A 17,492-nucleotide genomic window follows, 5' to 3' on the forward strand; every position below is an offset into this window, starting at 1 on the left:
ACCTGCCTTTTAAGAGCCAAAACTGCAGGATGGCAGCCTGAAAAAACTGCTATGTGGGATATGTGAAGAGAAATAGCTAGAAAGACAATGCCCCGAATCACTTCTAGCCCGAGAGAAGTTGCTGAAAAGCCACACTTGCAACAGATTTTGCCATGACAAAACCAACATCAGGATCCCAAAGCAAATACCCACGGCTTGCTTCTCTGTTGGTCATATCCCAAGCTGCATCTCATACCTTCTAAAACATCAAGAATTCGAGGGGTTAAAATCTGAAATCCTTGAATTCGGTTGAGCAGTGTTTGAGTAAATTCGATGGTTTTCTTAATACAGGTCCATCATAATATGTATATATACTAGTTAGAACATTTACGTGGATTTCCCGCATTTATCCTAATTAGATAGAAACTATGAGTAGCGAAGATTGTTGGGCCATAATTGAATGAATTAATGTTAAAGACATAAGTTTTTTTTTCGAAAATTGAATGAAACATGACTTGATGGCTTTATTTGGCATTAAAAAAAAAGTATTATCAAACCTTAGGGTTTGTTCTTCTTTGTATTGAATTTAGTATTTAGGGTCATTTGGAATTGATATCAATATTTTGTCATATGAACAAAATCATTTTAGAAAATTGTTTGCTACCATGATTTTGTCAACTGATTATTCTTGAAAAACTATTTGTCATACTTTACAATTCATGTAAAGGTATGTAGGGTTATAATATTTAACCATACAATAGAGAAGTCAAGAGAACATAAGCATCCACTTTGTCTTGTGAACCATATAACCAAGAGTTAAGAAAAGTAGACAAAAATAAAAGAATGAGAAGACAGAAAAAGAGAAAACATCATTTGAAATTATATAAATTATGATGAACATAATTAATTTCACTATGAAAAGTAGACTAAAAAGGGCTTGGTGGATTCAAACCACCATCTTTTGGAACACACTTATATTCCCATTCTTTAAAGTATAGGTACAGAATATAATAGATCCATATATGGCTAACAGAAGTTAACATTCTCTAATCCTTAATTAATACCCTCCTTCAAAGTCAAGGGCCCTTCAACGACCTTGAGTTTGGAATGAAGCAAAGAGAACCGAGGAGAAGAGAGACTCTTTGTCAATATATCGGCTAGCTGAGCAGATGTGGAAATATACCGAACCAATAACTACTTCTTGGCCACACGATCACGAACAAAATGAAAATCAATCTCTATATGCTTCATTCTGGCATGAAAAAACTGGATTCGCAGAGAGGTAGGTCACCCCAATATTATCACACCAGAGAACAGGTGAAGAGGGTAATAAGATGCCCAACTCAGATAAAAGTGATTAAACCCAAGTTAACTCAGTGGTGGCAAGGGCAAAAGCACGATATTCACTCTCAACACTAGATCGAGCAACAATAATCTGCTTTCGAGATTGCCAAGATACCAAACTAGATCAAAAAAAGATAAGATAACCACCATGAGACTTACAATCATTAGGACAGCCAGCCCAATCTGCATCAGAGAAAGCCTCTAGAGATAAGGTGGAAGATGGAGTGATATACAAGCCAAAAAGAATAGTACCCTTGAGATAACAAAGCAACCTCTTCAAAGCAACCCAATGATCCTCGGTGGGAGAGGAGAGGAACTGACATAATTTGTTAACAGAAAATGCATTATCAAGCCTTGTAAGTGTTACATACTGGAGCCCACTAACAAGACTTCAATAAAGAGTGCCATCCACTAAGGGTTTGCCACTTGAACATGACAAATGTTGAGCGGGCATCATCGAGGTGGAGATCGGTTTGACATCAGTCAATCCGGCTTTAGCCAAGAGACTAGAGATATACTTTTGCTGAGAGAGAAGAACACCAGTGGGCACAGGAATCATCTCAACACCCAAGAAAAACCGTGCAAGGCCCAAATCCTTGAGAGTGAACTCCAAACAGAGAGAGTGTAATAAGGAGTCAATGGCCGGCAAAGAGGGTCCGGTGACCAAAATATCATCAACATATATCAACACATAAAGAGGCTCAAATGAGTGATGACGAATGAAAAGAGATGAGTCAGTCTTATATCCCATAAACCCAAGAGTGACAAGATAAGAACTAAGACGATGAAAACATGCTCTGGGTGCTTGCTTGAGCCCACAGATGGATCTCTGTAGTTTGCATACATAGGAGAGATACCGAGTATCAACATAACCAGGTGGTTGGTGCATATAAACATCCTCAGTGAGATTGCCATGTAGAAAGGCATTATTGACATCAAGTTGTCTAACAAGCCAGCGTTTGGAGACATCTAAGGTGAGTATGATATGGATAGTTGTGGGTTTGATAACGGGACTAAAAGTTTCATCATAATCTAACCCATGTTCCAATGTGTAGCCTTTGGCAACTAAACGAGCTTTATGACGCTCAATGGTCCCATCTGACTTCCTTTTGATGCGAAATAACCACTTGCAACCAATAACCCTTCTATCCAAGGGTGAAGGTGTGAGAATCCAAGTTTTGTTTGCAAGGAGAGCATTAAATTCATTGTCCATTGCATGTTGCCATACAAGAAATTTAGAAGCTTGACTAAAGCAAGTAGGCTCCAAATCAAAATATCCACAGCTAATAGAGCCAAAGGAAGTGGATATCTATTGGCATAGAAGCTCTTAGGAATTTTAGGGATACAGGTCCCATCTTAAGATCGAGTCACCATTGGATGAGATCTAGGCAAAACAATCTGAGTAGATTGACTTATTGAGTTAAGTGGAAATCATTGGAGAGAGAGAGCAACATATGACTATCAACCAGATCATGTGTAGGAGGTAAATTTAACTGAGTGAAATGCTGCCCATGTGTAGTCTATCCATGTAAATGAGTTTGACTAAAAATGTTATCATTGAACTCCCCTTGTGTAGGATTAGCAAGCCCATTTAAAACACTAGTAGTATGCCCATTTAAAACATTAGTAGTAGCAAGCCCATGTAAAACACTAGGAGCAGCAGGCCCATTTAGAACACTAGTAGCAGACCTATTATAGTTACTTAAATCCATAGAAACTAATGGCCCATTTAAACTATTTAAAGACACAGTTAAATGAAACAGTCCAGAGTCCTTATTACTTACAATACCAAAATGAGTCAAATTTTCTATTGTAGAAGTAACATTCGAATTTTGAATAGGAGCAACAACAGTTACAACATTAGTTGGACCCAAATGAATGCTTTGATTGATGCTTTGAGAACCAACACGAAGAGCAGTAGCTAAATCAAGAGGAATAGCAATAGGTGCATCAATGCTAACACCTGAACAACCATCCAAAACCTCCATGGAACCCCTGGAACCTGTTATGGAACACCAAAATTGGTAGACAATGTAGTTGGTGATAACAAAGGAAAAGTAGAATATGGAGAGGGAGAAGCAAGAACCAAAGAAGCAGACCGGAAGGGAAACAAAGTCTCATCAAAGACTACATGACGAGAAACAAATATCTTCTCAGTAGAAAGCTGCAAGCACCTATACCCATGATGGCGTGTACTATATTCAATAAACACACAAGCATCTGAATGAAAATATAATTTATGTTTATAGAATGGCCTCAACAGTGGGTAACAACAGCAGCCAAATGTCTTAAGAAAAGTATAGTTAGGATGGAGTTTAAACAAGCAGGATAAATGAGAGGCAAAATTCAAAATTGCAGTTGGTAGCTTATTTAGAATAAAAACAACAACAGAAAATGCATCCACAAAAAACGCATAGGCATACCAGATTGAGCAAGTAAAGACACACATTTTAACAATTTGACGATGTTTTCGCTCAACCCTACCATTTTATTCAGATGTACGTGGACAAGACAAATGATGAGAAATCCCACAACTCTCAAGGAATGTAGAAAAAATGTGATACTCCCCACCCCAATTAGATTGAAACGCAAGAATGAGAGTAGAAAAATGTTTTTCAACTAAGAGTTTAAACATTTGAAAAACTTGCAAAGCCTGAGATTTACAAGAAATTGGATACAACCATGTAAATCTAGTAAAGTCATCCATAAATGAAATATAAAATCGATGGCCATAATTAGAAACCTCATGGGCTGGACCCCACAGATAAGAAAATACAAGTTGAAGAGGTGCATTTGTATGTGTATTACATGGAAGAAATGGTAGTTTATGACACTTTCCATATTGACAAGGTGCACATACAAATTGAGATTTAACATCAACAGAAGGAAGATTAAACTAAGAAAAAACTCTACGAACAGTATCTATATCAGCATGCCCTAAATGCATATGCCATACATCATAAGAAGCTTTAACATTAGTAAAAGCAAAAATAGAAGAAGAAGAATAGAGTTGTCCATAGGAAGTTGGTACACACCATTTTTAAGGGGCCCGGTCACCAAGATATTGCCCGAGGAGCGATCCTTGATATGAAAACAGGTATCATAAAATTCAAAAAATACAAGATTATCATATGTGAATTTACTCACAGATAAAAGATTATATGAAGCAGAGGGAACATGTAAGATGTTAGACAAATAATGAAATGGAGAATTGGAAACTAAAACTTTGGAATTACCAACATGATTAATGGACGACCCTGTTCCATTGCCGATCTGAACTTGTTCATTTCCAATGTACTCAGCTGGAGAGCTTATGACACCCAAGTGTGGAGTAATGTGATGTGAGGCACCCAAGTCAAGTAACCAGTGAGAAGTACTAGTTGGTGCATTGGCAAAATGAGCTTGAGGCATCCGATAATGACCAACAGAAGATGAAGGTGCAACAAACCTCTGATTAGACCCAACAAACCTTGAAAGTTGATAACAGCTTTTAGTTGTGTGACTTGGTCGTTCACAAATCTGACAAGAGAGAGAGAATCGGCCACCACCACGACCTCCAATACCAACAAATCGGCCTGAGTGGCGACCAGCAAAGTGAGATGGAACAAAATTCTGAGAAAAATTTGGCCGAGAGAACTAAGACTGAGAAACAAAAACATTTGCTACCTGTGTTGTGAGGTTAGTGAGATCTTGCAATGCTGAAGCCAATCAGATTTCCTCACAGAACAACAAACCTTGAAGATCAAAAAACTTAATAAGAGCATCACGAGTCGTAATTGAAGTAACAAATGACTGGTACTCAAGCCCTAAGCCTCCAAGAATAAACAGCACCAGTTCAAACTCATGAATTGGAGTAGATGCAAGAGCCAAAGAATCGGAAATTTTCTTGACTTTTTTCAGAAGATATTCATTCATAGAATCAACTCCCTTCATTACATTATGCAATTGAAGCCGAAGTTGCATCACTCTTGCTTGAGATGAAGATGCATAGGTAGCAATCAACGCATTCCATACCTCAAAAGAAGTCTTTAAGCCAACCACTTGGGAATGAACAAAGTCAGTGAGGGAGGAAAGAAGCCAACTCAACAATAGTTGATTCTGTTTATGCCAAATAAAGAAAGTTGGATTCAGTCTTGGAGATGCAAAGCCAAAGTCAAGAAATGGATTAGGACGAAGATTCATTCCATCAACAAAAGACATGAAACCAGTGGTGTTTAATAATTGTAGAAATTGAGAACGCCATATCAAATAATTCTCTCTAGAAAGCTTGACAGACAAATAATGGTGAACATTTGAAAATGAGTGAGAAGAAGACGAATCCAGAAGTTGCACATTAGATGTAGATGAATTAGAAGCCATGAAATATACACAAAGAATAGACTTGGATACATGTCAAATCATAATGAACTAGGGTCAAACCAAGCTCCTGATACCGTGTTTCAATAAATTCAATGGTTTTCTTAATATAGGTCCATCATAATATTAATATTAATATACATATATATATATATATATATATATATATATATATATATATATATATATATATATGCTAGTAAAAATGCACGTGCAGATGCATGTGGTTTGTGATGTTCAATATGAAATTAAATACATATATTTTTTTCAAATAATTAGTTACATTTGAGAAACAAACTTATTATTCTATCTGATGTATAGTGTAGTATATTGAAATCTTACACAAAATAAATTAATAAATTCATGAGTGCAAGCCATGGTTTGAACTATATATTTAATTTGAATCCATTACGAACATTCAGTTAAAATTTTATCATTGGTGAAAGATGAAAATAGAAATCTAGCTTATAGAACCAAGTGAGGTTAGGAGAACTTTTATAGAATATTCATGACTTGACACAAGAAAATTATAATGGTATTTAAATGCAAAATAACCTGACTTCTTAACTTCTTCGAAAACTTATTGACTTAGAAATCAAATGTTTAACGGAACGACCAGAAATGGAGCATCAAGAATTCAAATGGGTTACATACTTTTGAGTAGAGAATTGTGAGAATTTATGTTTTTTAAGAAAATGTAATGGAGTATGTAAATCTGATTTCAAATTTCCTTCTTGTTATTACCAAAAGATTTACTTTGTTCTTCCTCCTTTGAAAATCATAATAAAAAATTAAACATGAATATGAGGTGGGAGGAATGAATTGTTCAAATGTGTGTTTTACCTTGATAATTGGATAAGAGCATTGTATTTTGATTCTTTCTTATCAAGCCAAATGGAAGTTTTGGCATGACTTCAACAAGGGCTTTTTTTTCTTTTATTTCTTTTTTTAAGAATAGAAAAAGAATTTTGAAACATCAATAGATTATATTTGATGTAAAAGTGAAGAATTTTCTAGTCTTTAGTCAAAAATAAAAAAACATTGGGAATTTATTATATCAAATAATCAACTCGATAGAATGAATTGCAAACAGATGCCTTTGAAGAGAATGACAATACGAATGTAGGAGATTCAGATGTCTAACAACCAATTGTACAACATAAGTATGGAACACCTCGCAACATAATCCAATGGTGCAATTTTTGCAAACAATTTGATAAAAAATATGAAATCTCTTATACCGAAAGACCTTTGAGAGACTAAATTAAATCACAATCTCAGTGCTCAGAGTACCTAAGCTAAATTACTCACTTTCCATTACCATTACACAGATTTGTAATAGAACTCAGTGTAGAATGCAGGCATCACGTTGCTGAAGTCCAAACGAAAGCTGATGTGTTATTAAATGTAGACACCTAGAGCTGTAAGCATTCACGGATTAAGTTTAAAAGAAAGCAAAAGGAAGGATGATGAGAGTTATTTAATTAAATTGGAGGCCATAGCAGAAGGATGCTTACAATTAGTCTCCTTCCCTAGTGAGCCATACAGGAAACCGTATCCCTAAATATAGAAGATACAATATTTGCAACCTATGGTCCATGGTCAAGTCACTCTTATGTTCGGAGGAGATTTGAGGGCACTTGCTAAAAGCACATACGATCTTATCACAAATCCTGTGCTATTGAAAATAAATTCTTTTAGCACAAATAACATGGGGGTATTCTATTTATCCTTTATCAGATTAGCCCTTTCCAGAAGAGTCAGCTTAAAGTGCGAATAGCATTCTAGTGATCAAGAACAGATCGAAACTAAACTGGAACATAAGAGAAGAATTAGTTAAAAATTAATGATGACTTGTTTACCTCTTCTGTTTTAGTTTCCTTATGCAACCGGAAAGAAATATCTCAAGACTGGTAAATGCTTTCTCCATTGCAAATGTTGAAATTTGAAGGATGAAAATACTTCAGACAGACATGTCTTGAGTCTCAGTAGCTGCAATGATCCAAAGGAAAAAAGGTTGGGCAGTGGAAGCTATCGATTAAAATATTGAGAAGATCTGCTGGAAACACAACGTTGGAAGCAAACACAACCTCCACTTTGCGTTTACAAGAAAAAGCCTTCCCTAACATTGTATGGAAGCTTTCTTAAAATGATTACTCTTGCTTATAATATTTTTTTGAATTTCATGGTATCATGATGATGTAGAGGAGAAGCGGAAACCTACAAGAAGCAGTACCAAGGGAAGTTCCATTTGTTAACAACTAACACAAAGGATTTTTGCTTGGATGCTTCTTCAACCCGGAAGCTTACTTCACAAGAGCTGCAAATCAGTTTGTTGTCCCGTTGCAGATGGAACTCTAATCAAGTAATATCCAGTTCTATAAAAGATCCTAAACAGCTCAATTTTAGATTTTTCTTTGGGGGTATTGTAATTTTTATTGGACTCTAGTATCTAATACAAATGATTTTCTTCTAAAAAATGCACACAGAGATTAGAAATGTTAGAACAAATATCAGTTTGAATGGACCTAATGTGCTAAAGTTTAACAGATGTGGGAGATGAACCTTGATGGAACACTGATAAATGTCTATTCTAGACGATGTGCAGCAGTGAAGATGATCAAAGGTGAGCCTTTGTTACAAAGTAATATTCTACTTTAGAGTGTTCCAAAATAATTGTCTTGTGGGGGGAGGGGGTGTTTGCAATAGATATCGTTCTTAACAAATGTAATTGAAAACCTTGGAAGCTTGAACGGCTAACGCACTCACAGTGGAGATGTAGAAGTTTGTCAAGAAGCGATTGAATCGGTGCCCTGGAAGAGAAGAAATATTAGTTGAGAACGTGAGAGAGGAGGAATACAGGAGCTACCATCCCAGGAGAAATAAAGAGCAAATTGACATCGGAAGATAGCACACAGCTTGGACGAAGTGAGAGTGACCGATGAGACAGCGACGAGGGACACTGTATACGCCAAACTGATTTGTCATGGACGAAAAGACGATCATCATCTCGAACATAAGCCTACCGTCATGTTCGCAAAGACTGATTTGTCACGGGTGAAGAGACGATCATCTCTAATAGAAGCCTTCAGTCATGTTCACTACCTCACTTGTAGGGTTTGGTGACTTTGGTCTCGACATTTCTTTAGAATTCAAATGGTCTTTGGGTAAGAATAAAGAATACAAAGAGCCTCTTTTTTAAGGTAGTTAATGAATTTTAATCTTTGTTTATCAAAAAAAAAAGACCACTTTTTTTTTTTTTTTTTTTTTTTTTGGGTAAGAGAATGCAAAGAGTTTGTTTTAATTAGCAATTAATAATTAGTTGGAAACAGAGACTTTTATTTTTGAAGGCCGTAAAAAATTGGAGTTATTAGATAACAAACAATTAATTTTTTTAAGTAATTAATATTATTCTATTAGAATATAAAGGACAAGATAATTGATATGGCTTTTTAGTGGTGTTATAAGGATGGATAATTGGGTTTTTTTCCCTAATTCCTAGGGTTTAATGGTTTCTTTGAAAAATGAGAGGAAATAAATTGAGAATTAAATTAATTCAAATAATTTCTAAAATTTTAAAAGACTATTATAGACATTATTTATTACTAATATAAAGGTCTAATTGATTGATACAGAGGGGTATTGGAGGAAAAGAAAATGTAGCGGTGTCTCTTGAGTTCATACTTTTATAATAGTAGTATGATATATATATATATATATATATATATATATATATATATATTATATACACGAAGTGTAGGTACATAATAGAATAGCTCCATGGCTAACTACAATAACATTCTCTATTCCTTAATAAGCAGGAACCTGTATGCAATTGTTGGTGTTAGTATTAATGTCATCCATTAACAAAGAGTGTGCAGGTGAAGGTGAAGAACCCTTGAACAAAAAGGAGTTTCGAGTTTTTCATATTATCCAACAAATAGCACTTGAGATAGTATATATAAGATCAATTTGTTTGAACTACTATAATTTTAATCAAGGAATTCAAACCATGCACTTAAAGTATTACCATTAAAAGTGGATGTATGTAGTCTCAATGAAGAAGCACTCCAAATGTGTTTGGCATGTGATCAATAAAACAACACTTGAGTTATAAATTCAATAGATGACATGCACACAAGACAAAGAGGTGAGAGGCAACCATTTCTTTCAAAAGAAAGTTTCTTGAGTGGGCAAAGCATCATGGCCACTCTTCAAAGAAAATCTTTTATTTTAGGTAAGGTTTGATTTTAGCCCAAAGAGATTGACTTGAAGGGGACCATGATCATTTAAATTACCCATTTTAAATTATAATGGATAATATTAGAAAATCTGAATCCCAGTCAATTAAACTTTAAAGAACTATTTTAGTTTCTTTGATTTAGAAGAATGGTGGGCCTAATCGATTAATCCTCTTTAACTTTGAAGGGTGGACATTAAGGAGTCCGTACCTCCATTTCTGCAATTGTATATTAACCTAATCTACTAAGGAAAAAAAAAAACCTTAGTCTACTAATCCTCATTATTCTTGAACTTAAAAGGATTTAAATGTAGCCATCAAGTAGCATAAATTGCCTTCGGTCCTTCCAAAATACTAGTTAATTAGGTGGTCTTTGTGCCCAAAAATGTTTGACACGTCTGCATTCGCCTCATGTAATTGAGCCAAACTTTCAAATCGGACCAATAGTGTAGGGGCAGCCACAACTTGCCAGTATACCCAAAAGTGTCAGAATGAGCCATTGGAGACCAGGTTTAGATTGTGGTCAAGCTAAGGATATGTGGTCACGGGATATCCGATAGGTATATCCAGGCTACTCTATTGCCTCACTTGATATCTAGGAGGTGCCTAAGCCAACCTCTTCATAGTGTCATTGGCTTATAAGTTGATACACCCCCTGTCCCGTATTCTTTATGCATTGGCAAAGTGGAGGGCCACCTGGGGATAATGCGTCTTTACTAGTTGTGTTTGAGGTAAGGGTTCTAAGGAGTTGGAGCTCGTTGTTATTGGAGCAACAGAGTTTTGCCTTGCTATAATTAACCTAGGTCTGTCCTCCAAATGTCAAGTACTACGAAGATTGTGATCAACACAATTAAATCCATGAGCAATGTTGCCTAGAAATGGATAACTCTTGCTTGAGTAAAAGTGTTATAGACTCAACACTCTTGTCTAACCTCTTGAGCTCTCTCGGGCTTGTTTATCCCCTTTATTTGGGGTGGGGTTACTATTGCTATCTAATTTGAATTATGCATTCAAGGTAGTCAACCAATCATTGGAGCAAGTTGAATCAAATTTAAAGATTTGGCTCGATTTTAAAAAGTAATTAAATTTTGTCTTATCATCTATACATAGAATGCTACCAGTGTTATGCTAAAAACATATCGACTTATAGTTCTTGATAGAAGAATTAATATCGCTTACACGTATATTGATTTGATATCAAATTTGGAATTATGAAATTGATATAATACGAAATAAGTATCAATATCTTTAAAATATAAAATTAATACGTATTCTTTATTATGATTAATTTTAGAAGCATGTTTGGAGGAGAGCAAAAGTACTTTATCATGTTAACCAAAAAAAAAAAAAGGTACTTTATAATAAATATTTGTAAGATTTTTTTTTCTGATAAGAAAATTTGTCAGATTTGCGTTAAAGCCGGAAAAGCATAGAATAATTGCTGTTTTATTTATTATCATCATTAGCTTGGTAACTCTTGATGACTGATTGGATTACACAGTCAATGCTGACTTCTAATGATGCACATTTATCAAGGAACCTAGGCTTCCCTTGGCATGGAATCATCATTCTAATCACTTTTAGAAGATCTTAGGGCTTGGTTTTATAAAGAAAAAGAAACAGAAAAACTTCTCAGTTCTATGGCACTGAAAATTAAAAAAGATTTGAAAAATAAATGTTATGACCAAGGAACAATATATCGCCGAATTTCACCAAGTTCGCTGCAGAGCGAAACAAATTAAAAATCGAAATCGAAATTCTAGCGAAATAGCAATGTTCGCCGAAAAATCGACCGAAGTTCCAGCGAAATAGCAATCTTCGCCTGAAAATCGTTGAATTTCCGGCAAAATCTCCCAAGTTTGCCGGAAAGTCGCCTTTTTGTTTCCAGTTTAGTGATCACTATTCACTACCACCGGTGGAAAATTTGTATTGAAGAGCATCGACCACTCTCGCCTCATCTTCTCCGACTCCGTCGGCTGCACCAGCCCATGATTGGTGCCTCCCTGCTTTTCTTTTTTTTCTTCTTTCTCTTGTTTTCCATTTTATCGTTTTGGCTTCACAACTTGTTCTACTAGATCTGTTTGCTCAAAGATCCATACACTGTTAGCATCAGGGAATGAGGGGGGCAAGATGAGTCTTCCAATACAGTCATCTGTCCACCGAAGCTGAAGAAGAGGGTTGGGATTTCACGTTGCAGATCAAACTCCACTCCTCATGAAGCAAAATTGGAACTGAAGCTCGAACCGAATTCCCACCTGAATATTGGTGACAAGTAAGCGAAATTCACTGATTTTGCCAGGTTCGCCAAGGGGCGAATCGGCGAACTCCACTGACATATCTTTCCTTGGTTATGACCATAAATAATTTCTTTTTACCTTGTAATTTTTTAATTTTTTATTTTATATTTTTGAATGTTGAGATTCGTTTAGGTCAGCTTTTGCACACCTTTACTACATTTCGAGGAAGACGGCTTTTGTGAGAGTCGAACCTACAATCTCTTTACCAAGGTTTAAAAAAGTATCGGTATCAAGTATCATATCGATCAACTGATTTTAAGAGACGTATCGTCATGTATCGAATATTGTATCGCTCTAGCTAATGTATTTTAGTTTAACTTAATAGAGAAACGTATCAAGATTATCGTATCGGTTGGGTCAAATCTGAATACGTATTGAAAATATCATATGGTATCGTGGGATACTTTAAACTTTGCTCCATATTAAGAAGCCTAGGTAGAGGAACTTTGCATTGCTGGAAATTTTTATTTCCTCTAACATGAGTGATGCTTTGCTCCAAAATTGTTTTTCTTCCATCTTTGCATTTCAAAATTAACCTTTCAGGGGAATTCTTTCCTTCATCATATTACGCGGGATAACTTTCAGTCTAAATATTCTCTCATTCTGTCATAAAAGTACTTTAGTGGGGTTAAATTGGTCATTAAATAACTCTTTACAAGCGGCTGCCTTGCGTTTACCTCGTAGATCGAGAATCTGACATACAAAGAGTGCGAGACACCTGTGATGCACTTTTTCCTTTGTCAAATTGCGTAATTGGCTCCTCTTTTCAAAACCAAAATGTCAGTCTTACACTCTCTTTCTCTCTCTCCCCCTTTCTTGCTCTCAGAGTACTACTTTCCTTGTCTACTTCTCTCTCTCTATCTGAAAGCAGCAGAAGAGAAGAAGAAAGCCCACAACCCTAAAACCCTCTCTCTCTGTCTCCTCTTCTCTGTGGTAGAGTTGATTCTATACACAAGAAGAAGAAAAGCCCAGAACTCTGAACTCTTCCCTGAAACTCTTGAGAACCCATAGAAGTTCAAAACCCATATCCTCAAATGCCGAAACAAGAACACATTTTGCCGTCTTACCACTTGATCTTGCTGAGTCTTCTAACGCTAGCTTCCATTGTGAACTCCAAATCAACGATTGAGCCATGTTCAAACTCCGATACCTGCAACGCCCTTGTGGGTTATACTCTCTACACTGAGCTCAAAGTCTCAGAAGTTGCTGCTCTCTTCCAAATCGACCCCATTTCTCTTCTCACTGCTAATGCCATTGATATCTCCTACCCAGATGTCGAAAACCACATACTTCCAGCTCGCTTGTTTCTTAGAGTCCCAATCACTTGCTCTTGCTCTGATGGTATCCGTAAATCCGTTGCTACCCATTACAAGACTCGCCCTTCTGATACTCTTGCTGGCATTGCTGATAATGTCTATGCTGGCCTTGTTTCTGCTGATCAGCTTAGAGAGGCAAACTCGATTACTGATCCTTCTGTGCTCGATGTTGGGCAGACGTTACTTGTTCCTCTCCCTTGTACTTGCTTCAATAATACCGACAACAACCTTCCTGCTATTTACCTGTCCTATGTGGTCAGACCCGTGGACTCGTTGCCAAAAATCGCCTCTCAGTATGCTACTACTATTACGGATCTTATGAATGTGAATGCCTTGGGTAGCCCTTCGATTAAGCCTGGTGACATTCTTGCTGTTCCTATACCTGGTAAGTTCCATATTTGAAATTTCTAATGATAGTGTTTGGTAGGTTGTTGACTAGGTATTTTTCTAACCTATTCTTTAAGTTGCAGTCTTTTAAGTGGTTCAAGTGTTTTCTTGTTATTGGATTTTAGATACTATTTGGTTATAGTAAGGCTATGTGGTGAAATGTTACTTTCAATGAGAGTATGAGGTGAAATAATAAAGTAAAATGAGAAAATCTTCAACAGGGGTGTTTGGTTGGATGTACACTAACAACAACTTGTTGGGTTTCCTTCAGTTTTGATAATTTTGTCTCTTCACTTCTCATTTAGTGATATTTAGATTTCTGGATATTCAATTGCTTGTGGTTGGTGGGGATTTGGATTTCAAACTACAACAATTTGTTGGTCTTCCTTAAGTTTTTTGATAATTTTGTTTCTCTCCACTTCTCATTTAGTGATATTTAGATTTCTAGATAGTTCAACAGCTTGTGGTTGGTGGGGATTTGGATTTCAAACTTGAATTTCCTGCCAATTGTGTCTTCATTAAGGTTACCATTCTGTCTGGTTCTGGATACTTGGTCTGATTCTGATTTAGTTTACATTTGATTAGGTTCAAATGAAAATGGAACTGGGTAGGAAGCAGTCAAAATAAGAACCATTTGGGGGGGGTGTTACTGGTTTCCTTGTCATACATTATCCTGTTCATATCCAATTTACAAGCTGTTGTAGTGCTGTTTTCGGGAAACAGTTCTTGATTCTGACCTCTTGTGTTTAATTCTGATCCACATATAGTGTACATGCAGTCTGACTGCTTCAACTTACCCTTAACCGTTTTCTTGTACAGTTCATTTGAGAGCATAGACAGATAGGATTAAAATACCCAAGTTTCACCCAAGAAACCAAAAAGAATTACTAATGCTTATCATCTAGTTTATATTGTGGATTCTCTCACTGAGCTTCTAACATCATAAAATGCCACCTTAGAAATGTATCATCTTAGAAGCATAGATCCAATCTTTTCTTGAACCCAGGGCAGCATAGAAAGCTGAGTGCATTCTCTCCACTTTACTGTAAAATATTTGGTCTGGTTTTACTAGCTGCCTATTTGGTTTAGGGCCATCAGGCTTTCATGTGAAAATCAAACAAAACCTGGAACAGAACCTATGGAATAAAAAATGAGTCATTTCTTGCAGTCTTGTTCAGTTTGGGGATAAATGGTTGATTCCTGTTCCATTTTTGGCACCCTTGGTCTCCATGGATACTGGTTATGTGCTTTCGTCTATTATTAGTGGTCAAGTCAAGTGTATGCTAGTGTGGAAGGGAAGCTTTTTACTAGATGCATTCTGCAGTAGTTTTGTTTTTGGTTTTTCCATGTAACTACTATAAAATTCAATTCAGAAGTTGACTAACAGATGGTTTTGTCATGTGGACATGTTTTCTTTGTCTTCAATTGCAGCCTGTGCATCCAATTTTGTGAAGTATGCCTCAGATTTTGGCTTGATCGTGCCAAATGGGAGCTATGCTATCACGGCAAGTCACTGTGTGCAATGCAGTTGCGGGCTTGGGAATCTAAAGTAACTGAGAAGCCAATCTTGCCCTCTTTAGGCTCCTGATTATGTGCTTCTTACATCTAAGAATTTCCATATCAATCTACTTAATCATGGTTTTGTTGCAGTTTGTACTGTACACCAGCTTCTTTGGCAGCTTCTTGTTCAAGTATGCAATGCAAAAATAGTGTATACATGCTTGGGAACGTTACAGCGCAATCCAGCAATGCTGGTTGCAAGGTTACATCGTGTGCTTATGATGGCTATGTGAATGGCACCATCTGGACAACGTGAGTTTGTCTTATTATTTTGCTTTTCCAGATTTAATTTGGTTTGAGATCTACCGGCCATTAAATGTGTCAATTCATTTCTTTAGGTTGTCGACATCCCTTCAACCTCGATGCCCAGGTAAAAGTCAACCTGGTGTTATTAAGTGACCAGAATTCTGTATTTTCCACTCTTTGTATCCCACTGTTACTATTTATTTTGATGTTTCTTTAACTGGATATCTATACTTTACAGGGCCACATCAATTTCCTCTCCTAATAGCCCCTCCTTCTGGTACAATTGTGGATTCTTTATCAGCTCCAGTGCCCGCACCTGCTCAACCAGGTGGTGTAGGCCCAACAACACCTAAATCTTCAATTGTGCCAAAAATTGGGTCGCTTCCTAGTACATCTCCTGCCAATGGTCCTATTGGAAGTACTTCTGATGCTTCTCCATTAACAAGTCCTTTATCTAGTTTCACAAGGGTAACAATTTTTTGTCTATGTATCAAATTGATGGTGTTAATGGCATTATAATCATTTCTTACTATGTGCATGGATGGGAGATAGGATTTTTCTGCATGGATGGGAGATGGGATTTTTCTTGGCAGTTGCTTCATATTTGGCTGGGTTTACTTGTTGTATTTGCCGTTTCCCTTTTTTCCCCTCCTAAATGTATTGGCAGGCTAATTTTTCTGGATGTATCTGACGAACAAGGAATGTTATACTTAAGCTATTCTGGTTTTTTTGTTTTGTTTTGTTTAGTTTTTGTTTAATGCCTGTGTAGTCCTTCTCTAGATGGTTGCACTTTTGTGCTTTATTTTCTTGACCATCATTCAAATCTTAATAAGCAGCTTTCAGAAACAGAATTTCGTATTCTATGGTCTATAAATCCTTTTCCTGTTTAACTGCGTATGAGTTCCATTAAATCTTTCACATCTCTCTGTTTCTGAATAAAAATAAAGAGAGAAACGTACTTAATTTCTATATAGTTGTATGTGTACTTTGAAGGCCTTTAAAGTGTCTCCTGCTTCCCACCCCCCTCAGGAGAAGGGAAATTAAATAAAAAAATAAAAAAAAAAAATTAAAAAAATAAAAAAAAAAAATTTAAAAAAAAAAAAAAAAAAAGAAAAGAAAAAAGAATGCATTGTGATTGATATGTCTAGGATTGGACAAGGTAATACTGCTGCTCTGCTTATCCTCCCCTATACCTCCAGGTATTGGTATATGATCCTTACTGTGTTAGGATTTGTTCTACCAAGAAGATAAATCATTTCAAGATGGGGTATGTTATTTGAAATTTGCTTCTGCTAGGCTCCCTGCACCTTGATTGTTACCTTGTAAAATAGATAAGGCTCATTTGCCTGTATTAATGCATATGAATGCAGTTATCTTAGAATATGAATGTACAGTTTTTATAGTATTTAGGCACGTAGCTACTGAATTCTTTCACTATTACGAGAAATCATCATCGACAAATGTGTCCTTGCATACAAAATATTGTTCTTTGCTAGATGAGTTCACGGAAACCGTGAGAAACTACTGGACTAGACTGGACTATTTATTTGATGATCAGGGCCTTTTTGGGGTTAAGCAGAGAATGGATGGTTTGGGAAGTAGGGAGCTTAGGAATTGCAGAGCAAGGATTCAACAAAGGGAAGTTGGTAGGGTCTATCTAGTTTGCTGAAGGAATCTTTTCCTGATCTAGGACTTAGTTGATTTCATAGAGTACAACCTTAGAACTTTGAGTAGGAGAAAGGGGTATGATAGTTGATGAGAATGAAG

At 36.3% G+C, this 17,492-nt stretch overlaps 1 protein-coding gene across 1 annotated transcript; it reads left to right on the forward strand.

Annotated features, from left to right (window-relative positions):
• Positions 1–13,003: 13,003 nt before the first annotated feature.
• On the forward strand, positions 13,004–16,774 carry LOC149016002 (lysM domain-containing GPI-anchored protein 1-like). The gene is made up of 5 exons (XM_089157054.1): positions 13,004–13,917; positions 15,351–15,468; positions 15,570–15,731; positions 15,818–15,849; positions 15,964–16,774. The coding sequence occupies exons 1-5, from the start codon at positions 13,251–13,253 to the stop codon at positions 16,242–16,244; spliced, it is 1,260 nt and encodes a 419-aa protein (XP_089013180.1). The 5' UTR covers positions 13,004–13,250; the 3' UTR covers positions 16,245–16,774.
• Positions 16,775–17,492: the final 718 nt, after the last annotated feature.

This window comes from Hakea prostrata, chromosome 5, assembly GCF_041222555.1.
Source record: "Hakea prostrata isolate BN-2017 chromosome 5, UWA_Hpros_2, whole genome shotgun sequence".
Classification (NCBI taxonomy): domain Eukaryota; kingdom Viridiplantae; phylum Streptophyta; class Magnoliopsida; order Proteales; family Proteaceae; genus Hakea; species Hakea prostrata.